Source organism: Phytophthora parasitica (assembly GCF_000247585.1).
Source record: "Phytophthora parasitica INRA-310 unplaced genomic scaffold supercont2.4, whole genome shotgun sequence".
Taxonomy (NCBI): Eukaryota; Oomycota; class Peronosporomycetes; order Peronosporales; family Peronosporaceae; genus Phytophthora; species Phytophthora nicotianae.
This window is the reverse complement of record NW_008648990.1, coordinates 2,599,753-2,624,277: the sequence shown is the minus strand read 5'-3', so window position 1 is coordinate 2,624,277 and position 24,525 is coordinate 2,599,753. Positions and strand designations below refer to the sequence as shown.

The 24,525-nt window shown below is 53.2% G+C and overlaps 11 protein-coding genes across 12 annotated transcripts; 5 read left to right on the top strand and 6 right to left on the bottom strand.

Annotated features, from left to right (window-relative positions):
* Window positions 1-486: 486 nt before the first annotated feature.
* PPTG_03715 (hypothetical protein) lies at window positions 487-2,118 on the top strand (the record flags this gene model as incomplete). Its single annotated transcript, XM_008896395.1, has 1 exon — window positions 487-2,118. One exon carries the CDS (start codon window positions 487-489, stop codon window positions 2,116-2,118), a length of 1,632 nt encoding a protein of 543 aa, XP_008894643.1.
* An 883-nt stretch (window positions 2,119-3,001) lies between these two features.
* PPTG_03714 (phosphoglycerate kinase 1) lies at window positions 3,002-4,444 on the top strand. The gene has a single exon (XM_008896394.1). The coding sequence runs from the start codon at window positions 3,100-3,102 to the stop codon at window positions 4,342-4,344; it is 1,245 nt and encodes a 414-aa protein (XP_008894642.1). The 5' UTR covers window positions 3,002-3,099; the 3' UTR covers window positions 4,345-4,444.
* A 145-nt stretch (window positions 4,445-4,589) lies between these two features.
* On the bottom strand, window positions 4,590-5,742 carry PPTG_03713 (hypothetical protein). Its single transcript, XM_008896393.1, has one exon. It carries the CDS (start codon window positions 5,601-5,603, stop codon window positions 4,908-4,910), a length of 696 nt encoding a protein of 231 aa, XP_008894641.1. The 5' UTR covers window positions 5,604-5,742; the 3' UTR covers window positions 4,590-4,907.
* Window positions 5,743-6,122: 380 nt separating this feature from the next.
* PPTG_03712 (PHD finger-like domain-containing protein 5A) lies at window positions 6,123-6,455 on the top strand (the record flags this gene model as incomplete). Its single annotated transcript, XM_008896392.1, has 1 exon — window positions 6,123-6,455. The coding sequence occupies one exon, from the start codon at window positions 6,123-6,125 to the stop codon at window positions 6,453-6,455; it is 333 nt and encodes a 110-aa protein (XP_008894640.1).
* Window positions 6,456-6,663: 208 nt separating this feature from the next.
* On the bottom strand, window positions 6,664-7,858 carry PPTG_21374 (hypothetical protein; the record flags this gene model as incomplete). The annotated part of the gene is made up of 3 exons (XM_008896628.1): window positions 6,664-7,089; window positions 7,271-7,753; window positions 7,817-7,858. 3 exons carry the CDS (start codon window positions 7,856-7,858, stop codon window positions 6,664-6,666), a joined length of 951 nt encoding a protein of 316 aa, XP_008894876.1.
* Window positions 7,859-8,207: 349 nt separating this feature from the next.
* PPTG_03709 (pyruvate kinase) lies at window positions 8,208-9,725 on the bottom strand (the record flags this gene model as incomplete). The annotated part of the gene is made up of 1 exon (XM_008896391.1): window positions 8,208-9,725. One exon carries the CDS (start codon window positions 9,723-9,725, stop codon window positions 8,208-8,210), a length of 1,518 nt encoding a protein of 505 aa, XP_008894639.1.
* Window positions 9,726-11,599: 1,874 nt separating this feature from the next.
* On the top strand, window positions 11,600-15,636 carry PPTG_21373 (pyruvate kinase; the record flags this gene model as incomplete). Its single annotated transcript, XM_008896627.1, has 2 exons — window positions 11,600-12,825; window positions 15,052-15,636. Exons 1-2 carry the CDS (start codon window positions 11,899-11,901, stop codon window positions 15,634-15,636), a joined length of 1,512 nt encoding a protein of 503 aa, XP_008894875.1. The 5' UTR covers window positions 11,600-11,898.
* Window positions 15,637-16,139: 503 nt separating this feature from the next.
* Window positions 16,140-20,242, top strand: PPTG_03706. 2 transcript variants are annotated; one of them, XM_008896389.1, is made up of 3 exons: window positions 16,140-16,274; window positions 16,363-19,755; window positions 19,812-20,242. In XM_008896389.1, exons 2-3 carry the CDS (start codon window positions 16,379-16,381, stop codon window positions 20,173-20,175), a joined length of 3,741 nt encoding a protein of 1,246 aa, XP_008894637.1. In that variant the 5' UTR covers window positions 16,140-16,274; window positions 16,363-16,378; the 3' UTR covers window positions 20,176-20,242. The 2 variants fall into 2 exon arrangements, with proteins under 2 accessions (XP_008894637.1, XP_008894638.1); XM_008896390.1 differs by having other exon boundaries at window positions 16,152-16,274; window positions 16,360-19,755; window positions 19,812-20,240.
* On the bottom strand, window positions 19,764-21,405 carry PPTG_03705 (hypothetical protein). Its single transcript, XM_008896388.1, has 4 exons — window positions 21,138-21,405; window positions 20,893-21,065; window positions 20,671-20,827; window positions 19,764-20,607 (listed from the first exon to the last, which is right to left on the bottom strand). Exons 1-4 carry the CDS (start codon window positions 21,352-21,354, stop codon window positions 20,231-20,233), a joined length of 924 nt encoding a protein of 307 aa, XP_008894636.1. The 5' UTR covers window positions 21,355-21,405; the 3' UTR covers window positions 19,764-20,230.
* Window positions 21,406-21,494: 89 nt separating this feature from the next.
* PPTG_03704 (hypothetical protein) lies at window positions 21,495-22,946 on the bottom strand (the record flags this gene model as incomplete). Its single annotated transcript, XM_008896387.1, has 1 exon — window positions 21,495-22,946. One exon carries the CDS (start codon window positions 22,944-22,946, stop codon window positions 21,495-21,497), a length of 1,452 nt encoding a protein of 483 aa, XP_008894635.1.
* A 220-nt stretch (window positions 22,947-23,166) lies between these two features.
* On the bottom strand, window positions 23,167-24,333 carry PPTG_03703 (hypothetical protein; the record flags this gene model as incomplete). The annotated part of the gene is made up of 1 exon (XM_008896386.1): window positions 23,167-24,333. One exon carries the CDS (start codon window positions 24,331-24,333, stop codon window positions 23,167-23,169), a length of 1,167 nt encoding a protein of 388 aa, XP_008894634.1.
* Window positions 24,334-24,525: the final 192 nt, after the last annotated feature.

Here is a 24,525-nt window from a genome sequence, read left to right as displayed (position 1 = left end):
AGAACATGTTGTCCATTGGTCCAACTAGTATCTTGGTGGAGCCTGCAGAATAAGGGTTCTGCTAACAGATATTACTTATGTTGTTCTAAGTATATTCAACTACGCACATGACTGGATCTCTGATATCTAATTCTAGTATCTTTCGTTGCGTAAAGAGAATTTGTATTCCCAGCTAAGTCGAAGACGATATAGTTTTGTTGGAATAGGAGGCGGTTCTGCTGACTTGGTTGCTTCTGGAATAGCTAAAAAAAAAGCTTGAATCTGTGTTCGTGGCAGGAGAAGTACATGTACATCGTTAATGGCGTTTCAATGTGGCTAGTTTTCTTCGTATGAAAAGTGTTGCTCGGGAAAAATAATTTAAGATACCGACAAAATTTTATGTGGGACTCCAGCCAAAAGAACGCCTGTATACGTTTCATCAGCCAATTTTGGGCTGGCATTACCTGACAAATCAAGCACACTCTGATTCCTTCATCGCTGCCATCGATGTCGACCCCAACGAATGGAAATGTACAGGAGAGTTTCCAGGTGTCTGCAACTAGAGGCACCGGATGGTTGAATGCACACGCAATGCTGTTGCTAGTGTGGTTAACCATGGGCGTGGCACCTCTGGCCCTGCAACTACGGAGCTACACACAATTCGTCAGGCCTGCCAAAATGTCCGAGATTCTCGTCGTACCTCAAAATCAGCAAAAGGAGACCGCGAATCTGACGGAGGTTTGCCCTGTGGAAGCTCTTGTGCTGGCTGGAGTCTGGTGGAATTTCGAGCCAACGTATTACTATCTCACTGAAAATGGCACTATTTGCCACGCCGTTGTGCCGCAGTACAACTCGCACGGGAATTACTTCATCGGGGGCTCAAAAGTGGTTCCATATCGCACTGCACCATCCAGTTGTGAGAACGACAGTTTTCCATTCGAAGTATACTTCTATCATGCCAGTATCGGTTTCTACTCGCTCTACGAAGGAGAGACCGGCACGTATTGTACTAAGGACAGAACGTCATATATCCAAGTGGATGTTCTTGGCTCGTACGATATTAACGGGTCGTTCTTAGCGAAGGACACGGGTAGTACGAAGTCCAGGGTATCGTACTGGTACAGCATTGTCGGTGCTTTATGGCTCGGATATCGAGTGTTAATGGTCCGTAGAAGCTGTGTGTTGTGCTCACGCTACGGTCGAAGATGTGACGATTTAGGTGAAACGCTTTCTCACGAGCAGGCCGTGGTGTTTGTCCAGGAGAGTCTGCGCTTGTCTGCACATGGGGCGTCGAATTATCAACGAACAGCTTTGCTCTACTTGATCGTGGAAGGAATCATGACGGATTTATTTCTTATCATCGCAAACGATGGCTGGGCAGCCCGACTCCAGTACGCATCGTTGGGCTACAATTTGTCCGGGTTAATGCTGTTGTTATTTGAGATGGTGGAGAGCATGAATTGGCTCAGTGAGAAGTGGAGGATGCGAATCAAGCGAGTGTTTTTCAGTTACGAGGTCGCTCTGGTTGGTGAGTTTGTTACTGCTCTGGTACTTCAAGCTTTTCTGTCTGGATTAAATAAGTCGGACTTGAAGCGGTCCAAACCAACAGCTCTCGCGGTGTCCTATTACTTGTGGAGTTTGATTTGTCACGGAATGGTAGTGCTGATTATTGTTGGAATTATCTCGTCTACGCGTGTATTGTGTGTGGTTGGGTACGTGTGGCTTAAACACCGCTCCTTTGCCATCCTGTCCGAACCTTGTTGTGTTGACACGGCCCTGGGAGTTCGAAGTAGGATCATGCTACTTGGCGGCTACTGTTTGGAAAGCGGCAAACTATACTACATGCCCACAGCATTGAAAGCATTCGGGCTATTGAAAATGAAAGAAGGAAGCAGAACTTATTTGGTTATGCACAAGCTGCATTGGTTTACTGTCCCGAAAGACACTTTGGTCGGGATCGGTACTATCACGGCATCGCGGGTGGAACCTTGCAACGAACGGCCTTGCACGGGAAGTGTAAATTTTCTAGTGAGGAGACTAGGAGGTCCTTCCAACCAGACAAAAAGCTACCAAGCAACTTTAAACCAGCGTGTAATAAGGGTTGTACCTGGGCCAAGGGAAATGAGCGACATTGTGTAGTATTTATCACTGAGTAACGCACCATATTTTCATTGCGACGTCAAGTGGTCTCATTTTCTTCGTTACCACACAAAATGATTTAGAGAGAAGTACTGATTGGAACTATGAGCTACCGATGAGCGATGTTTAAACCAGGCATGCCAGTACAGCATTGCCAACACGGCACGCGTAGACTAAACATTAGCGTGACAATAAAGCTTGGTCGACCAAGTTTTAGATGTAGTAGTAGGACACTGCAGTGGCAATCAGCTTGACTGAGTCTGTTACGTCCACAACAGGATCAGTCAATCGTATGCCACTATGTACATGTGGTAGGTTAGATGAAGACAGCGCATTGTCCGCAGTCTTCACGAGTAATTTGGCACACACACACACACACACACACACACACACACACACACACACACACGCCCAGCCTGACACAGTGAGCCACACTTCTGCCAATCACAAATAAGAGCGCAAAACACAGGTATGACTCGATTCTTGCGGTGATCACGACCACGTATCTGCTTGCATCCTAGCTTGCATTCCTTGGAGAAGCCACTTAAGCGCACTCCCGGTCGAAGGCGCGAATGCCAACTGCCGGAGCAGCGCAGTTGTCGAGCATGAAGCCAAATTGGCCACGTACTTGTACCCGTTTTAGATCCATATGTGACATGCACGCTGCTTTTTTATGCAGATCGCGAACAAGAAAATTAAACAATTCAAGTACGTTAGTTTTATAACTCCAATATATAAGTAGATTGTGAGCACTTGGTTAAGCCATTTTCGTCAATCCATTCTAATCTACTTAAATAGTTTAGCTACTGGTTCATTTGATTAAAGTATGAATTCTAGTGCGTTTTGCCACGCGCTGATGTCGCGGGTCCCAAAAAGCAATCGCCCTTTTGACAAGATTCCTCACTTGAAAACCAAAAAAAAAACGATCTGCTAAGATCTCCATTCTCAATTTCGCCTCCAAGTCGATAAGTACCAACCACCATGGCCAAGCTCAGCATCAAGAACGTGGACGTTAAGGGCAAGCGCGTGCTCATCCGCGTGGACTTCAACGTCCCCTTTGCTCAGGACGGCTCCATCTCCAACACGCAGCGCATCGACGCAGCGCTGCCCACCGTGCAGTACGTGTTGGACCAGGGCGCCAAGGCTGTGGTGCTCATGTCCCACTTGGGTCGCCCTGAGGGCCAGCCCAAGGCCAAGGACTCGCTGGCCCCTGTGGCCGTGGCTGTGGAGCAGAAACTCGGCCGCAAGGTGACGTTCCTAAAGGACTGCGTTGGCCCCGAGGTCGAGGCTGCCTGCGCCAATCCTGCCGAAGGCAGCGTCATCCTGCTCGAGAACCTGCGCTTCCACGTCGAGGAGGAGGGCAAGGGCAAGGACGCCGAGGGCAACAAGACCAAGGCGTCGCCCGAGGCTGTGGCCGCCTTCCGCGCCTCGCTCAGCAAGCTCGGTGACGTGTACGTCAACGATGCGTTCGGCACGGCTCACCGCGCCCACAGCTCCATGGTGGGCGTGGATCTTCCCGTTAAGGCCGCGGGTTTTCTGCTGGACAAGGAGCTCGTGTACTTTGCCAAGGCTCTGGACGCTCCGCAGCGCCCTTTCGTGTCGATTCTGGGCGGTGCCAAGGTGGCTGACAAGATCCAGCTCATTATGAACATGCTCGACAAGGTGGACGAGATGGTCATTGGCGGTGGCATGGCCTACACGTTCAAGAAGGTGATCAACAACATGGAGATCGGTGGCTCGCTGTACGACGAGGAAGGCGCCAAGATCGTGCCGCAGATCGTGGAGAAGGCCAAGGCCAAGGGCGTGACGCTGCACCTGCCTGTGGACTTCGTTATTGCCGACAAGTTCGCTGCGGATGCCGCCAAGAAGATCTCGACTGAGGAGGAGGGCATCCCTGCTGGCTGGATGGGTCTGGACGTGGGTCCCAAGTCGCAGGAGGCGTTCAGCGCCGCTGTGACGAAGGCCAAGACCGTCGTCTGGAACGGCCCCATGGGCGTGTTCGAGTTCGACGCGTTTGCTGACGGCACGAAGGCTGTCATGGACGCTGTGGTCAAGGCCACCGAGTCGGGCGCCACTACGATCATTGGCGGCGGCGACACGGCCACGTGCTGCGTCAAGTTCAACACGGAGGACAAGGTCTCGCACGTGAGCACGGGCGGCGGTGCCAGTCTGGAGCTCCTGGAGGGCAAGGTGCTGCCTGGTGTGGACGCCCTGTCGTCGGCGTGAATTGTACGGCCTACCGACCCTGTCAAGAGGAGCGGGTTGTAGTCATTTGTTTCTCGTTCCTACTAATCGCAGCAAATACACATAACATTCCAAAAGCCAACGCTATACTAGTAAGAGGATCTTGAGCCTCTCAAGTTGAGCTTGCAGCACAGCATCGCAAAGCCACTGAAGATGCTGGGATCTGTTCAAAGAGCGTTAAGCGGAGGCCAGGCCAGGCGTGAACACGACAGCCCAAGCAGAAGTGCACATCATTACCGCCAACATTTCTTTGGCTCGCCAAGCGAGTTCGTCAAGGAAAGAACACAAGGAAGGAGGACACGAGCGTGCAAAGTTTAAGGCAATATATGCGTCGGGGAAGGATACGTTACGTACACTATGCAATCACAAGAACTGGAGATGTTCCTTCATGCTCGACGACGCGCACGGTTGGCTCCGCGGTTTCCCAGCGCTCTCTCGGCGCGTACAGAGAGCGTCGGCGTCTTGTTTGGAGCAAAGCAGCCCCCGGACGTAAAAAAAAGTTAAGAGGCAGCAAAACCCGGGGGAAGATCTGGCGGACGCTTGGCCTACACCTCCGTCGTCGAGTACGAGCCCGTGTAGCTGATCTGGTCGAAGCCCGTCATGGCCGCGTAGTTGTTATACTGCTGCTGGGACTCGTTGTACTCGCGCTCGGCCTTGTGGCTGTTCCACTCCTCCATCTCGCGTTTGTAGCGCGCACGGTCGGCCTTCTCCTTCTCGACAAACGGAGCCTTCTGCTCGTCCGTAGCCTTGGCCCAGGCCTCGCCCAGCTGCTTGGAGATCTCCGTGTTCTTCATGTCCTGGTGCTCAGCCTTGATACGCGGACGCATGACTTGACTGTAAAAGAGGAAGGCGGAGGACGCGCGCTTTGGAGCGTCCGGGTGCTTCTTGGCGCGCTTGTTGGGTACGCGTAGAGGGCCGTCGTAGGCTGCCATCTCCTCCTCATAGCGCTGCTTATCCGCTTCGGCTGCCACCTTCCATGGCTGCTTGTCTTCGTCGCTCATCTTGCCCCAGGCGTCAGCGATGGCGCGCATCACGTCCGTCACCTTGGAGTTCTCGGGCATCGTGGCCTTGATCTCCTCGCGCTTCTCCATGGAGAACAGGATGTACGGAGATTTGCCGCGCTTGGGCGCCCCAGGCGCCTTCTTCTGCAGACGCTTGCGCTTCTTGCCGCCAGCGGCCTCCGTCTTGATAGCCGCCCAGGCCGCGCCAGCTCCATGCTCATTCGCTGCAAGTGGTTCCATGCTTGTCGTTGTAGGCGCGAAACGGGCTTGACTTCTCTTGAGTATGCCGTATAGTCAGCGCAGGCAAAAGGGAGAATGAGGGGCTCACTATACCATACAAATTTCTTTACAGCTGGCTCTATTTGAATGTGTGACAAAAATAACCTGCTTAAAATATGGAAATAAGACGTCGCCCCGCCGATTGCTCATCATCTCTTTGATTCAGTTAAATCTGATTGGTGGACGCTCTTCAACAAGTGTATTTATCCCTTACCCTACAATTTAAAAGAAGCTTTGTCCCGTAAAATGTTGTGCCAACATAGTCACTATCACGAATTAGAGGCCCTTTCGCACAAGTAATTTCAGACCAGAGGACCTGGGAAAAGGCGCCAAATTTGTATGCTTTATGATTGGTGGAATCAGTACAGGACTCCACCAATCAAAGTGCAAGCAATTGAATGCTATTCGATAGGCTCCATTAATGCTATTACGACGGATATTGGTGTTATCTTGTGTAGCTCAATCCAAGAAGCAGTAACTATGGCGAAGCACCACCCAGACCTTGTCATGTGCCGCAAGCAGCCGGGCGTGGCTATTGGCCGCCTTTGCGAGAAGGACGACGGCAAGTGTGTGATCTGCGACTCGTATGTACGCCCATGCACGCTGGTCCGTATCTGCGATGAGTGCAACTACGGCTCATACCAGGGCCGATGTGTCATCTGCGGCGGGCCTGGCATTTCGGATGCTTATTACTGTCGCGAGTGTACGCAGTTGGAGAAGGACCGTGATGGCTGTCCCAAGATTGTCAACCTAGGCAGCTCCAAGACTGATCTTTTCTATGAACGCAAGAAGTACGGCTTCAAGAAACGCTGATCGGGCCGCTCGCCATGGACGGCAGCGCTCTGAGCGAGACGAGCGAGCGTCTGTGGGCAGAGTGGGTGAATAAATACAGAAAAGAGATGCCAGAAATTACTCATCATTTGTTATGGTTAAAGGATGCAGCTACTGCCACTTCAGTTTGGCTGGAGCCGTTAGCTACTCTTGCGTCTTGGTGTTTAATGTCACCGCAAATCATCCTGCTTCAGCGAGAAAACAGATACCAAACCGCCACCACCACGGCAAGGATAACGAGGCACGGCATATCGTCTGGGTGGGTTCGCTTTCGTTGCTTGCGGGATTGCGCGCGCAGGTAGGTACACTGAGCCTTGAACTCTTCCGCGATGTCGTTGGTGCGCTGAGCAGTCTCAAGAACCTGCATGGCGAGGAGATACGATACACTCGACTGTTGCTCCACTTGCTTCATGTCCTTGTTCGCTGCTGCGATGAGGCGCAGGAAGCTGACGAGGTGCTGGTCAGCCTCCACTAAATCCGCCTCCGCATCACGCGATCGCTCAGCCGCATGCTGAGTGCGGACTTCGTTCATCGCGTAGCCAAGCGCGTCGTGAGACTTGATGAGCTGCAGGAGCTTCACTCGCACGCTGTCGAACCGTTTGTCCGATAGTTGTTGCTTGTATTCCGCACTCATGGTGTCGTTAGCCCTGTGACTGTATGGGGGCAAATTGAAGAGTGCGGACAATGCGGAAGAAGGAAGTGGATATTGAAAGACCATCACTCTTACTTCAACTTGTATCTTGCTACCGAAGACAAAGACAACATCTTGCTACAGCTTACCATGACCGTGGACGTACCCGCCAGCGACTGCGCAGAACAATGTACGCGGTACTCTTGCCGTTGTGCAGTAGGGCATTGCTCTGTAGCCGTTCCTTCTCGTATATCTCCTCTTTGATGGCAGTGAAAGTGATGGAGTGCAGCAACTCGGTGCATTTGTCGGCGAGCTCTAACGTGTAGCCATTCGTTTCAATTGCATTGGCAGAACCATCGTTTGTCTGTTTCGATGTGATATTCAAATGTTGATGAATCTCGTTGATGACCTCCCGAAGTTGTCCGCATACCAACAGCCGCATCCTGTCACTCAAATGCTTTAACTTGGCCACCTCAACCGACAAATCGAGTGCTGCTTGTTGGTCCTTCAGCTCCCTACGCTGATCGGCTTCATAGACTTCCTTACGTTTTGCTCGAAGCTGGCCAGAGACGTCCATGTAGGCTGAGAGATTACTACAGAGCTTCTTGTAGTTACAACTCGGCGTCAGAATTGAACTTGTAGCTGTTTCCTGTGCAAGACGACAGCATTGAAGTCAGTCAAAAGCTGCAAGGAAACATTCGAAGTCGCATACCTCTGGCAGCACCCCGATATCAGCGTTCGACGTGCTCTTCATTTGATGGTCTATTCGTCAAATTCTTTTCACGGACACACCCCACAGCAAATTGAACAATGGCTGAAGGATGTTCACAATGCGTCTGGCATCATGTACAGTCCTCCTGGAATTGCGAGACGACAACTTGATTTCGAATATATGGCGACACTACGGCTGTGATGGTTCTAAAATCTCAATAGCAACAGCAGACGCTTCTGCTTCGTTTCTGGTGCTTGTACTTGCAAACGAACCAAGGTGGATTGTGAAATTGTGAAGCTACATTAGTGATCATTTTTGCTTTAGTATGTTGCCTCAACGCTCGCTGCCCAGTGGACAAGTAGGTGGGTTTTAAATGCAGTGCGCTGTCCGCTTATTCCACAGTTAGCACCTTGAGCATGTTAGTCGATCCCGAGCGCGCTTCCACCATGCCGTGCAGAGCGACGACGTTGTCACCAGGCTTCACCCAGCCAAATTGCTTGCCTAAGTCCGTTGCACGATACAAGATCGAGTCTGTACCGATCATCGAGCCCATGCAGCGCGCAGTGACGCCCTTATTGAAGCCCTCAGCCTGGCGAGCAGTTCCACCCAGAGCTGTAAGCACCAATACAGGCATCGAAGGACGGAACTTGGACACCAGACGCGCAGTGTTGCCAGACTCCGTCAGCACCACGATCATCTTGGCGTTAATGTCGATAGCAGTCTTCACTGCCGACGACGTGATGGCCTCCTGCGTATCCATCTGGCCGTACGTGTCAAGCACCGAGTTGTGCAGAGCCTGGTACAGCTCGTTGTAGTGGATGGCTCCTTCAGCCTGGACGCAGATCTTGGACATCATCTGCACGGCCTCAGTCGGGTAGTCACCGTTCGCAGTCTCGCCCGACAGCATCACAGCATCCGTACCGTCTAGCACAGCGTTGGCTACATCGGTACACTCTGCACGAGTCGGTCGGGGTGCCTTGATCATCGACTCCAGCATCTGCGTGGCGGTCACCACTGGCTTACCAGCGATATTCGCCTTACGGATCATCATCTTCTGGGCCAAAAACACCTTCTCAGGCGGGATTTCCATGCCCAGATCACCGCGGGCCACCATGATACCGTCCGTCTTGTCCAGAATTTCGTCAAAGTTCTCCAGGCCTTCCTGGCTCTCGATCTTGGCGATAATCTTGATAGCGCGGCCACGAGGGCCAAGCACCTGGCGGATATTGTCGATATCCTGGCCCGTACGCACGAAGGAGGCGGCAATATAGTCCACACCATGCACCAAGCCGAAGTTCACCAGATCGTCCTCGTCCTTCTCGGTCAGAGTCGGTAGCATCACCTTGCAGCCAGGCAAGTTCATGTTCTTACGCTCGCCCAGTGTGGCCGAGTTGTTGGCCCGAGTCACGACGCTGTCGTCCTTAATCTCCGTAACTGTGAGCACCAGCGAGCCGTCAGCCACGAGGATTGATCCGCCGACCTTGACGGACTGCGGTAGCTCCGGGTACGAGCAGGCGATCTTGGTCTCATCGCCTAGGAACTCGTAGTCCGTGGTGAGCTCGACTGTCGAGCCTTTCTTGATGGTGATCTTGTCCTTGTTGGCCAGGAAACCTGTGCGGATCTCCGGGCCCTTGGTATCCAGCATGATAGCGATATTCTTGTGCGGACGCGAGGCCAGCGCAGAGCGCAGACGGTTGAGTGTCTCGGCGTGACTGGCGTGGTCGCCGTGCGAGAAGTTGAAGCGGGCCACGTTCATACCGGAGTCAATGAGCTCGCCCAGCCCCTCCTCGGTCCAGCAGGAAGGGCCCAGCGTGCAGAAGATGCGCGTCTTGCGCTCTACGCCTTCGACGCTGCGCATGATGCTCTCGAGCTCCACGCCCTGCTGACGCAGTCCTAGTGCTCCCGACATGGCTACATTTCATGCAACGGTTTGAACACGTGTTAGTTAGCCATGAAGATTCGGCCAGTGCACCCCGTCGTGACGCACTGTAGCAACGATCAGATCCTCTCACTGGCCGAGACACCACACCACCGCCCATGTCCGGGATGAAAATGGGTTTGGGGACGTTGGCGTCACGGTAGGGGAGGCCATTTTTACCTCGTGTGTTTCGGTCGTTTCTGGCTTGGTGCTGGTGATGCTAAAATCACAATGAGCTCCTCATCTTTCTTTGGCTGCTTCGGGAGGACGGTCGCAGGAGATGGTGTGCAAACTAACCCACTCGGTTTTTGTAAAATACAGTCGGTCTCAATAGCAACTTGTTAAAAAGGATCTTGAGATTGCTTCAACTTGCCATGGTCTCTGATATTTTCAGTGTTCCACTATTCTTGGAGTATTCCACTATTCTTGGAGTACGGCTTGGGAATCTAAAGTCGGGATTAAGCCCTTTTCAGTCGCATGTCTGAGTCGATGACGCGCCATGTATTAGCATGTCTGCATTTCGGCGTCATCATACACATGCAGCAGACGATAAATGGGGAAATTGAAGCGGCGATGCGCAGTCCATGCCGTTAGAATGCTACGTCCCGTGATCGAGGTGAAAAACTCTGGGGCAATGCAGCTTTAAACGCACTGATGAGAAGCCACGGTTCCAGGCTGTGGAAGCGATGACAAGGTGTGTGAATCTCAGCGAGATCGTGGATCCCGTGACAATCGTTCAAGCGTCGATGGGGAGGGGACTCTTTCAAGCCTGTCATTTTTCCTGGCAGGAAATTCCTGTGCCATTCTTCTGCTCTCCGTAATCTATGAGGCGGTGAGTTCGGTTCCAATATCGCCAAAGCGCCGTAGCTCTTGCTCCTTGAGTAGGCATCTCATCGTTCCATCGTCTTTACGTTGCGTCTTGGAAACTTACCCACGAAGCCGCGCGGTGCTCGTTCATTGACGCCCTTATCGCCTTCTGTGTCGGCCGCAACGAGAACAGCCAGACGCCTTGCACTATGAATAAGTGGAAGAGTCCTGCTCTATCATGTACATTGCATCTGGACCGTATCGGCCTTTGGTGTAGTGATTCTCGTAGCCCTCTTTGTCCGGATCTGATCGTCAGTTGACCGCATTACGACAGCTTGTGGTCGTGACTCCGCAGACGCAACCATAAATCTAATGAAGCGTGTACGAAGACCACAGCGAACCTTCAAGCCGCTATCGAGCCGATAATCGGCAGGGTATCCACCCACGTTGCCCTGCTGCTGCTCGTGGTATCTTGCTCTCTATTCGGTCCAACAGCGCATCGCATCGCGCTGGACATGGCCCACGGGCCATTTCCTGTACGAAAGCGAGCAAGCAATGCAAGCTTTCGGCTCGAGTTCGTCGCAGATCCGCCATCAGAGCCACGTGGCGAGATTTAATCTGCGCGCCGCGGTTAATCGCATAGCATTGCTGCTCTTCAGCAGAGAAACGTCTTAAAATTCGCTCAGAAACGCGGAGGCGTCGGTGCTGTTGCCCTCACTTTAAACTGGCAGAGTGCCGGTGTCGGCGACTGAATTCGCGTCGCCACCCGCAGCAATCACCGCAAGGAGCAATCAAAGCTCCGGGCGATTGTCGCAGAAGGCACCTATCCCATGCACGAGAGCTTTCTTTCGTCCGTGCAGTCGACGACGTCGATTGTTTGTCAGCCCATGCTCGTGCCTGTCGCTATAGTTGAATAGCCATTCGTACGCCTCCATGTAGGACAGCATATTCGTAGCTCTCAGGTTGCTAGAGATGCCAAGTAAATGGCGCGTACAGGACTGTCGCCGCCTGCATGTGAGCGGAGGAAGTCAACCAAACTCGCCCATTTCCCTTGAGATTCATTTACAGAGTCGGGGCTTTGGTGCTTGGAAATTCGTCCCCAAGCACCAAAGCTCTACGTTTTTTTGCATAGGTATGCGCAGCATGGCTGGTTTCTGCGGCACAAGACGTACGTGGGCGCATAATGGTGGTTAAACCAGCTGAAGGCCGGCCCAGATGGAAGTCTCCCATGCTCTTTGCTCTGCCCTCGTCCAGCGGATTTTGGCGGTTGGCATTTTACGTGCAAGGAGCTACGTCATTCTGCATTTTGCTCTAAGAACTACACAAGCAACTCCACACTCCCAACTTCTAGACCATCATGTCTGCTGCTCTGTCCCTGAACCTGCAGAGCGCCGACTGCATCAAGGCCAACGTCGAGGGCGTGCAGCGCAAGACCAAGATCTTCTGCACGCTGGGCCCTGCCTGCTGGTCCGAGGAGGGTCTGCTGGAACTCATTGATGCCGGCATGAACGTGGCCCGCTTCAACTTCTCGCACGGCGACCACGCCAGCCACCTCGCCTGTTTGAACCGCCTGCGTGCTGCGTTGGCCAAGCGTCCCAATAAGAACGTGGCCATCATGTTGGACACGAAGGGCCCGGAGATCCGTACCGGTTTCCTGGCCAACAAGGACAAGGTAACGATCCAGAAGGACTCGCTCATCGAGCTCACAACGGACTACGAGTTCCTTGGTGACGAGACCAAGATCGCATGCTCGTACCCTCAGCTGCCAGAGTCCGTCAAGGTTGGTGGCTCGGTGCTGGTGGCCGATGGTTCGCTGGTGCTGACGGTCACGGAGATCAAGGACAATGGTATCGTTTGCCGTGCCAACAACACGGCTACGCTGGGCGAGCGCAAGAACATGAACTTGCCTGGTTGCAAGGTGCTGCTACCCACTCTGACCGAGAAGGACGAGGACGATCTTGTGAACTTCGGCCTAGTGCACGGTATTGACTACATTGCCGCATCGTTCGTGCGTACGGGCCAGGATATCGACAACATCCGTAAAGTTCTTGGCCCCCGTGGCCGCGGCATCAAGATCATTTCGAAGATTGAGTCACATGAGGGCATGGAGAACTTCGATGAGATCCTCGCCAAGACGGACGGTATCATGGTTGCTCGTGGTGATCTCGGTATGGAGATCCCCCCCGAGACGGTGTTCCTTGCCCAGAAGATGATGATCCGCAAGGCCAATCTGGCCGGTAAGCCAGTGGTGACTGCCACGCAGATGCTTGAGTCGATGATCAAGGCCCCGCGCCCGACCCGTGCCGAGTGCACGGACGTGGCCAACGCTGTGCTTGATGGAACGGACGCTGTGATGCTTTCGGGTGAGAGTGCCAACGGCGACTACCCGCGACAGGCCGTGGAGGTGATGTCCGCCACATGCCTGCAGGCCGAGACTGCCATCCACTACAACGATGTGTACCAGTCCCTGCGTAACGCTGTGTTGGAGGTGAACGGCCCGATGGAGACGGCGGAGGCCGTTGCTTCGTCGGCCGTGAAGACGGCCATCGACATCAACGCCAAGATGCTGGTGGTGCTGACGGAGACGGGCAACACGGCCCGTCTGGTTGCCAAGTACCGCCCGGAGATGCCGGTGTTGGTGCTGACGGCTTTGGAGCAGACTGCCCGCCAGACGGAGGGCTTTGTTAAGGGCGTTGTGTCTCGCTGCGTTGGATCGATGATCGGCACGGACTCGATCTTGTATCGCGCCACGGAGGCTGGCAAGGACTTAGGTTGGCTGAAGAAGGGTGACGCCGTCGTTGCCGTACACGGCATTCAGGAGGCCAAGTCTGGCTCGACCAATCTGCTGAAGGTCTTGTACGTCGAGTAAATTTAGTGGCTGTGTATTTCAATAACGATGAAGAAATAAAGATCATTGTTGAGTCTATTGAATCGTATCAGAAGATCATTGAGCAGTGGAAATTGCCACTATCACTGAGGGATGTATATGTACATGTATGTAGATGCATCCTTTACCGGGGTTGCGGACGTGAGCAGTGTCAGCAACGCGACCAGTGCTGAAGGTCCGGGGAGGTGACTGCCCTCAAAGATACAATGCGCTTGCAATTTGCAGAACTGCGGTTCCAAGCGTTTTGGCCAATCAGAGCAGGCACAAAAGGATACTGCAGTTTAGTTTAACCAATCAAATCATGGTTAATTCTGATAAGTTAATACCACATTTTTAACCAATAAATCGTTGCTGTCACTGATACGCTAAAATCTAGAAAAGGATTTAGAATGTAATAGTCCCTAGAATATGCGAATGTACTAAGAAAAAGTGCTTTCTTGTCGCTTCAGCTTCAACTATCTGTGTCCGTCCCAAAAACTCCCTCATTCCAAACATTTCCTTTCAAAACGTGACTCTTTCTCTCGGACAAATCTCATTCGCAATGTCGTCGCGGCATCATCCATGTCACAAAAACACGAACAAGCTCGAATCAGGGTCAAAGGTAAGGCAAAGTATCCGCCCATCGTCACACTCAAAAACGCGCTCAAGCACAAAAGCCGAAGCCAAAGGAAAGCATCAAGAACATCCACCATGTCGGGAGCCATCGGACTCAGTCAGCAGGGCGTCGAGCTCGAGAACATCATGCGCAGCACCGAAGGTGTGGAGCGCAAGACCAAGATCTTCTGCACGCTCGGCCCGGCCTGCTGGTCCCAGGACGGCATCGGCGAGCTCATCGACGCCGGCATGAACGTGGCGCGCTTCAACTTCTCGCACGGCGACCACGTCAGCCACGCCGACACGCTCAACCGTCTGCGTGGCGCACTGGCCTCGCGTCCGCACAAGAACGTCGCCGTCATGCTGGACACCAAAGGACCAGAGATCCGTACCGGTTTCCTGGCCAACAAGGACAAGGTAACGATCCAGAAGGACTCCGTTATTGAGCTTACCACGGACTACGAGTTCCTCGGTGATGAGACCAAGATCGCATGCTCGTATCCGGAGCTGCCGCAGTCCGTCAGCGTCGGCGGCTCTGTGCTAGTGGCCGATGGCTCGCTGGTCCTCACTGTGCTGGAGATCAAGGACGACAGCATCGTTTGCCGTGCCAACAACACCGCAACCATCGGCGAGCGTAAGAACATGAACCTACCGGGCTGCAAGGTGCTACTACCCACTTTGACCGAGAAGGACGAGGACGATCTGGTGAACTTCGGCCTCATGCACGGCGTCGACTACATCTCGGCATCGTTCGTGCGTACGGGCCAGGACATTGACAATATCCGTAAGGTGCTTGGCCCCCGCGGTCGCGGTATCAAGATCATTGCCAAGATTGAGTCCCATGAAGGCCTGGAGAACTTTGACGAGATCCTGGCCAAGACGGACGGTATCATGGTTGCTCGTGGTGATCTGGGTATGGAAATCCCTCCGGAGAAGGTGTTTTTGGCCCAGAAGATGATGATCCGTAAGGCGAATATCGCTGGTAAACCCGTGGTGACTGCCACGCAGATGCTTGAGTCGATGATCAAGGCACCCCGACCGACTCGTGCAGAGTGCACGGACGTGGCCAACGCTGTGCTAGACGGTACAGACGCTGTGATGCTGTCGGGTGAGACTGCGAACGGTGACTACCCGACTGAGGCCGTGACGATGATGTCCAAGATTTGTCTGCAGGCCGAAGGAGCCATCCACTACGACGACGTGTACCAGTCGCTGCGCAACGCTGTGTTGGACACTTATGGCCCCATGTCCACACAGGAGGCTATTGCGTCGTCGGCTGTTAAGACTGCTATCGATATCAAGGCCAAGATGATTGTGGTGCTGACGGAATCGGGCAGCACAGCTCGTCTGGTATCCAAGTTCCGTCCTTCGATGCCCGTCCTGGTGCTTACGGCTATGGCTGGCAGCGCTCGCCAAGCTGAGGGCTTCTACAAGGGCGTGAGGTCTCGTTGCATGGGCTCGATGATTGGTACAGACTCGATCTTGTACCGTGCAACGGATCTGGGCAAGCAGTTCGGCTGGGTCAAGCCTGGCGACAACGTCGTCGCTCTCCACGGTATGGTGGAAGCTCGCTCGGGCTCCACCAACATGCTCAAGGTGCTCACTGTAGAATAAATGAGGAGAATGCAGCCAGTTTTTGGTCGTAGCGAATGATCGTCGCAGTCGCATCTTAAGCCTAGATAACATGATTGTCCTTGTCCACATCGAATGACGACGCCGTCGCGGCGATCGGACTTGACACGTACTTCAATGAAAAGTACGACGGATTGGCAGCAATGGCAGATGCAGAGATCTGAAGTTGCTGCTTGGAGTGAGCTTGCGGAATTGCAGAGATTCCCTAATAAAATCAAGCGAGCTGAATCTCTCGACCTAGAGTGCCTTCCTTTTAGGTGAGAACACACTAACGAAGACCCAGACACCCGGGCATCTTTGCTCTTTATATTGCTGTAGATAGCCGCGACATCCAGCGAGAAGTTGCCTGCCGAAGAAGCTGCCCCATTAGCCGCCTTCAGTAGCTGCTCGACGTTACAGTGATTGAAGTGAAGTTGTACACCAATTGTACATAAATGTCACTCTCATTTGAGTGACTCACTCGCCTAAGTCCGAGCGTTTTTGTTCTTTTGTTGGGTACAGCACCTCACGCCCCAACAAGCGGAAGCAGGAGGCGGAGCGAGCTCCTCGACTCGAGGAGAGAGAGACGGCCAAAGCCTTGAGGCTCAGCCGCCAACAGCAGCGCCTCTCCAAGCGACACAGTACGCTCACTTCCCGTTTCCTCCCATCCTTCACGTCTTTGGCTTGATGTTCTTATGGTTCACACCCCTTTTTGTCATTTATTAGCAGGTTTTGACACCGTAAGATGCTGCAGCGGCTGCGTCACGCCGTGGGCTGGGGACTGCCCGCTTCCCCACCCGGTACGAGGGTGGATTTCCAGGTGTGTGCGCCGCTGGGTCACGGCCAGACGCTGTGGCTCGTAGGGGATCTACCAGCGCTCGGAGGTTCCGTGGATGTGGTGCCCAATACAGGCGGCGCAGGCGCTGAGGGCGGTCTACAACTAGTCACGACACCGGATCTGTACCCTATTTGGTACAATTTAGAGCCCGTGTTAGCGCCTGCGGGCTCTGTGGTGCGCTATCGCTATGCTGTATGCTCCGGCAGTCGCTTCTTGCGTTATGAAGGTACAGCTGAGTCCGGTCCCGTCACCAGAGAGCTCACAGTGGGCGTAGGCTACGTACAGACACAAGATACACTGGATGGGCGACCCAGACGTCGCTCCTCGGTCTGCAGCGACGACGACACCACAGGAACCTCCACAGTCGTGAATTCAGACGCCGATCAGACCGCCGACGCCAGCGACGAGGACGTCCCGCCTCCTGCGTTTTGGGGGGTTATCCCGAGACTCAGTTCCGGTCAGGCTTTTGTGGATCGACGCGCTAATGGGACGGAAGATGGAGGCAGTACGTTGCATCGCAATAACAGACGACCACCAGGCTCTGGCAGACTGTTGACGGACGTGATGGAGGAGAACGAACAGACTGCTAGTCCCACTGCCAGTCTGTCAAGACACGCATCTGCGAGAGTGAGAACGGGGTCAGGGCCCATGTTAGGAGAGGAAGTGGCAAGCCCCACGTCGCCTCGACCGACAGCCAGTAACGTGACGATGGAGGCGACGGATGGAGTGATTATCGCTGTCCACAGACTGCCAGTTCTTGTACATCGCACTCCAGAGGGTCATTACCATATTGAATGGGAAGATGACAACCTAATTTGTCCGTCTGGACTATTGAAAGACTCGTATCGTGAAGCCAATTGGGACCGTGTGAGTTCGATGAGGTTAACGTGGGTCGGAACGGTCCACTGCGCTGAGCCTATCCCCAAGGAAGACGAAGAGCGACTAGCCAAGCAACTGGAGGACTTCCACTGCGTTCCGGTGTTTCTATCTGAACCTCTAGGCTCGACGTTCCACAATTTCTGCTATGGAACACTCTGGCCTGTGTTCCACAATATCGTGGATGTGTATGGAGCTCTCCCTACGCGCTGGTGGAACCCCAGTCAACAACGCAATGCCTGGGCCAGCTACAAGACAGTTAACCGGATCTTCGTCAACAAGGTCATTGAAGTGTACAACGAAGGCGACTTAGTGTGGGTACACGGACTTCATCTACTAGTTGCGCCGAGTTTCCTGACTCGTCGTCTACCCTGCGTCAACGTCGGTATCTTCTTGCACACGCCATTCCCCAGTTCCGAGATCTTTAGGACGCTATCAATGCGTGCAGACCTGCTACGTGGAGTCCTGGCGTCGGACCATATCGGTTTCCACTTGTACGAACACGCGCGTCACTTCTTGACGAGTTGTCGTCGCATTCTTGGTCTCAAGTACAGCGTGCAGCCTGGTGGTTACATTGGCGTGGAGTATAATGGCCGCATGGTGATGCTGACTATCAGCCATATCGGTATCGAGCCTTCGTTCATGGACAGGATTAATTCTAGCGTCCAAGTGGAGCAGGATACAGCGGTGCTTGCGGCTAAGTATGAGAGCAGCAAGCGTAAGGTATTTGTGAGTGTGGATCGAGTGGAACGACTGAAGGGAATCTTACTCAAACTTGGAGCTATCGAGTTCTTCCTGGCGCAACATCCGGAGTACGTGGACAAGGTGCAGTTCGTGCAGATCGGTATCTGGGACTCTTCCAATCCTACTCCCGAGAAGGACAGTGTTCGTGCGGAGATCTTGGCGCATATGAAGCGCATTAACGACCGCTTTGGCGCCAACCGGAACGAGCCAGTCTTTGCCTATTCAGAAGTGGAGAACACGGACATGGCCTCGAGACTCCCACTCTGGCGCGTGGGTCATGTATTACTCACTACTTCAGTGCGTGACGCTGTGAATCTCTACCCGTTCGAGTTCATCTACGCACATGAACTAGCCAAGTCTCCCGGTGTTGTGATCGTGTCGGAGTTCTCTGGTAGTAGTCGCGTATTGACTGGCAGTGTGGCTGTGAACCCGTGGAAACGTGACGAGATTATTCAGGCGATGGAATTGGCACTGACAATGTCTGACGAGGAGCGAGCTGCGCGTCATCAGAAAGATTTGGAGTATATCATTACGAACTCGAGGACGAAATGGGCGGAGCGTATTCTGGTGGATCTCAAGCGTACGAAGAAGCAGACGGCGGAGGGCGAGTACATGGGGTACGGTCTTGGCTTGGGCTTCCGAATGCTGGAGTTCAACGCCGGCTTCAAGATGCTGGAGACTGACGTTGTAGCCAAGGCTTATCGCGATACATTCCGTCGTGTGATCTTCTTCGATTACGGCAACACACTCACACTGGAAGAACCTGCTGGCACGCACAACTTCTCCAAGTACATCACGGGTAATGAGCAGAATGCGTTTGTGTCCAAGACGGAGGCTCCCAAGGCGTCGTCTGATCTTCTAGCTTCGTTAACGTTGCTGTGTGCTGACCCGCGGAACACAGTATTCGTACTAAGTGGCAAGGAACGCTTGGATCTGGAAAAGACGCTGGGCTCGGTGCGTGGGTTGGGACTTGCTGCGGAGCATGGATATCTGTACAAGTGGGGGACTGGAGCGAACGCTAGTGCTGGGAGTATGGCACAACCGTCTAGCAGCAGCAGCTCCAACAGTATGGCCAGTGAAGTGGAGGAAGGAGTTTGGTTGTGCACGAAGGACAACTTTGATGACTCGTGGAAGGATGTGACGCACGCCGTCATGGATATTTATACGCAACGCACACACGGCACGTACATTGAGCTGAAGGGCAGTGCGTTGCTGTGGCAGTACCGTGATGCTGACCCGGAGTTCGGTCAGTTGCAAGCGAAGGAGTTGCACGATCAACTTCTGCAGGTATTGGAGCATTTCCAAGTAGAAGTGGTGACGGGTACAGACTATCTCGAAGTGCGTCCAGAAGGTGTGGACAAGGGAGTGATTGTAGACCGCGTGTTGTCCACGATCGAGTCTACCAGTGGCCAATACGTCGACTTTATTTTGTGTGTGGGTGACGATCTATCGGACGAGTTCATGTTCCAGTACCTGGAGGATGTTCGCAGTCGACGCAACATGTTCACAGTGACTGTAGGCAAGAAACCCAGTGCTGCTAAGTACTTTGTGAACGATGTGGACCAAGTTATGGAGATTGTGCACGCAATGACCAAGGTATCGACGGCGGCCAAGCGCAACTTCTCCATGAACGACTTGCGGCTATTTGACCGCAATACGACAAGGTAAATTACCGTATGTTATTTATTTTCTGATTATGTTACTGATACGGTTTTTGTAGTGGAGGACTTTTGTCGTTCCAGCGTAATGAGGCGGGACTTAACCGGCCGTCGGGTAATTTGGGTTACATGAGTGACGGTAGCTTTGAAGACATGAAGTCGTCGCCATTTGAGAGTTTAGCGGAGGGTGAAGAGGCTCCAGCGACAGAAGAGAACATGCAGTCAAGTACTACAAACTCACTGGCTGGTCGCGGTATTGCCGGTAGAAGTCTGGGTGGGGCGATGGGTGGGCGTAACTCAATGTCCATGAGCTCGTTATCTACGGCAGGGATGCCCTCGTTGCACCCCACATCATCCACTTACGAGCAATATCTGAGCAACGTCGACGAAGCAGCGGAAGAAGAAGAAGGAGGCATTTTCTTTTAGACAGGAGCAGGGCATTGAGAGGGTAATACAAAGGAACTTTTTAAGGGCTTGAGCCTTACTGGTCGATGTATTTTTCTTGAACGTCAGGTACACTCTGGTCTCCGAAGGCGTAGTCCTTGACGACTGCAGTTTGGAAATCCACACCGGTGAAGACAAAACCATTGGCCTTATCAATAGCTGCAACGACCTTCTGTATCGTGGCTGGGTCCTGGATCTGCAGAGGCAAGAAGCTCACGAGACTGAAGTCTTCGATGACGTCGACCAGCGCCTCGTTCATGCGACGGAATCGCTCTGCGAGTCTCGAGTTGGGGATCGTTGTATGTCGTGGCTCGAGCGAGATTTGGTTTTCATCTTCGGCGTCATCAGGCTCGTCCAGACGGTCCAAGAGATAGCGTAGATCCAGTACGTCCGTGTAAAAGTCCAAATTGAAAGCTGCAGTGCACGAGAAGCTCAGTCAGCTAAGGCGGGTACAACAGCGAAATGATCGGAACGTACCGAGTTTACCGTACTGCTGCATTAGATCGATCTTGGATAGGACGTTAATGTGAGGTAGCTCGAGTCGCACCATTGAAGATAAGCTCAGCATTACTACAGATACGAACTTAGAGCTGTCTGTGCAGTGGTGAGCGTCCACAAGGTGCACCACTGCCAACTAAAGAGCACAAGAACCGTGAGATCTTAAAAGCTCGCACCGCAATGAGTGACAACTACACCTACCCGGTATCCGAGTTTTTGTAGTTTGTGTAGAATACTGTGCACACTGTTCTCGTGTGTGTAGAGTTCTACTTGGCCGGGAAAGTCGAACAGCACGTACTTGTCCTTGAGCGCTGCGAGCTTGTCCTCCAGCCAGTCGAAGTTGACGTCGATGTAGTCCATACAATACACGAGACCTGCAATTTAAACTCATTAACACTGTATTCGCTATATATTGTCCCCACTATCAGCTGCACTGTTGCACGCACCGCCGTTGGGACCTAGATCGAGCTCCTCCATGACGTTTTCGAGACACACCATCTCGGACACGTCCACGTCGGCCACATACGGTAGCTGCTCATTGGCCGGGTCCATGTTGACAACAGCCACATCTCGGTGGTTGGCCTGCAGGAACTGCTGCATGCCATTGCAGTACGTCGTCTTGCCCGAGCCAGGAGGCCCCAGCACGATCTGCGCGAACGGCATGTCGGTCGATTCCTCGAATGGCTCATGTCTGACAAGCGAGCAGCTACAAATCGCTCTGATTGGCTAGAATTGTAATCTTTGTGAGTTTAACAAGGGAAAATAACTGAGTGGAGAAGTGCAAGTAGAAGTACGTGTTTTGCCTAGTTATGACTGCGTTTTTGGCAGTTTGGATTCCACGGCTCGCGCTCGACGAATTTCTGGGCTTTGTCGAGACGTACCAGTCGCACATTTTGAGTGAGCGCAGGTGAATTGCCATCTTCCATCTGGCAAATCTGGAACGCTCGAGTGCTCAGGAGACGAGAGACCAACGCTGCGTTCTCCACGTTGGTTGCCCCGACGTCTTTAAGGAAGAAACTCGATGGCGCTCCGTTCACTAGACCAGAACTTTTCGTTGCAGTCACACGAGTGAGTGTGCGAGAAAATCGGTTGCGAACTGGTTCGGCCAGTGCTGGATGCAGTCGCTCCTTCATACACACGACTCGACGCAGTCTCTCCTTCAGCACAGCTTGCTGCATGTCGTGGAAGCTCATGTTACCGTCCGAGTCTCGAGGTAATGGAGCGAACAGTGTCTCAATGTCTCGCGGTGTGTACTGTGGGAACCGTTTGAGTAGATGGTCCACTTGACACACCACTTCTTCTTCCTCTTCTTGTGACAGTGAGCACATACCGTACACCGCTAAGATATCCTCACGCTCCATACGAGCTGACATGGTCGTTAACTCACGATCTGTAACAATATGCAAACCTTTCTCCCCGCTACGAAGCCTCGAGTACTCGTCCAGAGGTCCGTAGAGCCCAAACACGAACAACCGACCAGCTGAAGTCGGGTGCTGTAAGTGTTCCGGGAAGAGAAAGTTGAGGAGTTGATCCAACCCCATGACTGCAGTCTTGCCTCCAATTCTACCATTCAGGGACATTACAGAGGCGTGGTTTTGACTATAAGCGTGTGTCTTGCTCCCTGAATGTGCTAGCAGGAAAGCTAGCTCCTGTGCAGCTGTCACCTCGCTAATACTGCAGCGAAGTCCAAGCTTCCGAGGTGCGTCTTTGGCAAACCGAGCTCGAAAACAAGACGGTGCACTCTCTGTCCAGACGGTTGGGTCAGCGGGTCCAACGAGCTGCAGTAGTTCAGCAATAGCGTTCGGCTTTTCGACGCCCAGAACCAGCGCTGGGCCGCTCGCTAGCGCGTGAATGGCATGCTCCATCATCTCGTTATCTTCGACTGTCGTCTCCAAGTTGACTTCACTATTGAGTGCATGAGTAGCTCCTGCCTCCGCATCATGCTGCTCGGACGTTGGTTGCGTTTCGTTTTTGCTTTCCTCTACTGCTGGTTGATACATTTGGCTGTGGGGGTTGCATACGTCCAGCACAAATTGCCGTGCTGCATCGATCGCAAGGTGAACTAGAGTCTGGTGCTTCACGACAAAGCCACAGCGCTTGAGCTCCTGACGCACAGCTTCATCGTGCTCTAGTGCATCCGCCTGCAGCACCAACACGCTGAGCTGAGAAGCCTGTGAAGCATCGGCGTCGCGAGGAGAGGCTTTAGACGGCGAGCCAGCGCTAGTGCGAGGAGTCTGCTGCTTGGCCTTACTCATCGAGTCAAAACTGGCAATGAATTCGGCACAGGATAATAATACTGCTTATGACGTATAAAGAGGTTCAAAAGCGCCATTTTTGAGCATTTTCAACATGTTAAACACACTCAGACAGGGTAAAGTACCCTATCTTGCAACCTTCATAACAATCTGTGAAGCGCTAACCTGTGACTTCAACAACTGGTCATTTGTTGAAGTTCAGGCAACCGGATGATTCAGCTTAAGCGGCGAGTGCAAAGCCAACGCGTGGCTTGCGGGAGTCGGTGCCCCAGTCGAATACAGTGTAGTGCTTGCGCATGAAGACGTCGCCCAGGATCCACAGCGGGCCGGCGGGAGCCGGGATGTCGATGCCCATGAAGGCGAAGAGGCAGATCGGGCCGCTCTTGAGCGTGTACTCTTCCTTAGTCAGCGTATAGGACTTGCCATTGAGCACGAACGAGATGTCGGGTGCTGCAGCGCTGCAGCTGATGAGGTACTCGCCCATAATGAACTTGTGAGCACCCACCAGCGCCGCCAACTTGGCCACCTGGTCCTTGGGTCCAGCGATGAGCGAGGTGCCAGAGTCGACAATGGCCTTGTCCACGTCCGTCAGCTTCTCTCCCTTCGTCTCGACTGCATCGAGCTTGACCGACCAATAGGTAGCACTAGTGACATCCACATACTCGAGGTCCCCCTTATAGTGAGCCTTATCCACTCCTCCAAAGGTTAACTCACCATCCTTGTGGTCACCCAAGTAAAAGGCGAAGACTGGCTCGTCGATCAGACCCTCCTGGATCATGCGGTGGAACGGGGTCTTAAGGTGATCCACACTGATCGTATCGAAGGCCAGACCGAAGAGACCGTCGAATTTGCCCAGGTAATAGGCCGGACCCAGGCCCTTGGTCACGTTCACCTCAGCGAAGAACTGGTCGGGCACTGTAAGTCCGCCTAGCTCCAGTGTATCCTGCGACAAGAAGCCCGAGACGGGACCGCTGCCGTACATGATGTCGAAGGCTGTGCCGTTGGGTTTGTACGTGCTGCTCTTGTCGTGGTCGTACACATTATGCGAGCCAAACTTTTTGTCGGGGACCCACAAATTGCTCGAGCCGGTGTCGAAGATGACTGCGAAGGGCTGGGGCGGCGTTCCGATGGAGATTTCCCCGTAGTACTGAGCGTTCTGGAAGTCGCGGATCACGACGTTGGCCGAGCCCTCGACACTAGGCTGGCCCTCGTCGTGGTTTAATGGGGACGCGTCCGGGCTCCACACGACGGGGCGCTGCATGGCGTGCACGTCGTGTAACAGGGAGGACATGAAATCGTCGTCGCTGCGCTTTATCATGGGCACACGCAGCACGGCGGCCGAGCTGAGCGCCAGCAGCAGCGAGCAGAGGACGGAGCAGCGCAGCATCAAGAGGGAGGAGTATCTAACTGTCTTGGACTTGACAAGAAGAATAGTGAACCGATCTGATTTTATCTCTGGACTATTTTTTTTCCGGCATCAGTATCAGACCCACATCTTGGTTTCAGTATGCATTATAAAATCCCATACACACTGTAGACTACCTACATGTTGTGTAGTACACAAACACTTGCGGATAGT

What these genes read in the sequence shown, in the direction of transcription:
- PPTG_03705 (XM_008896388.1), bottom strand. Translation starts at nt 21,354, where the DNA reads ATGCCGTTCGCGCAGATCGTGCTGGGGCCTCCTGGCTCGGGCAAGACG. An exon ending in CGATCTAGGTCCCAACGGCG is followed by an intron (nt 21,066 to 21,137) that starts GTGCGTGCAACA and finishes TTTAAATTGCAG; the next exon opens with GTCTCGTGTATTGTATGGAC. An exon ending in TACAAAAACTCGGATACCGG is followed by an intron (nt 20,828 to 20,892) that starts GTAGGTGTAGTT and finishes TGTGCTCTTTAG; the next exon opens with TTGGCAGTGGTGCACCTTGT.
- PPTG_03713 (XM_008896393.1), bottom strand. Translation starts at nt 5,603, where the DNA reads ATGGAACCACTTGCAGCGAATGAGCATGGAGCTGGCGCGGCCTGGGCG.
- PPTG_03714 (XM_008896394.1), top strand. Translation starts at nt 3,100, where the DNA reads ATGGCCAAGCTCAGCATCAAGAACGTGGACGTTAAGGGCAAGCGCGTG.
- PPTG_03706 (XM_008896389.1), top strand. Translation starts at nt 16,379, where the DNA reads ATGCTGCAGCGGCTGCGTCACGCCGTGGGCTGGGGACTGCCCGCTTCC. An exon ending in TTTGACCGCAATACGACAAG is followed by an intron (nt 19,756 to 19,811) that starts GTAAATTACCGT and finishes CGGTTTTTGTAG; the next exon opens with TGGAGGACTTTTGTCGTTCC.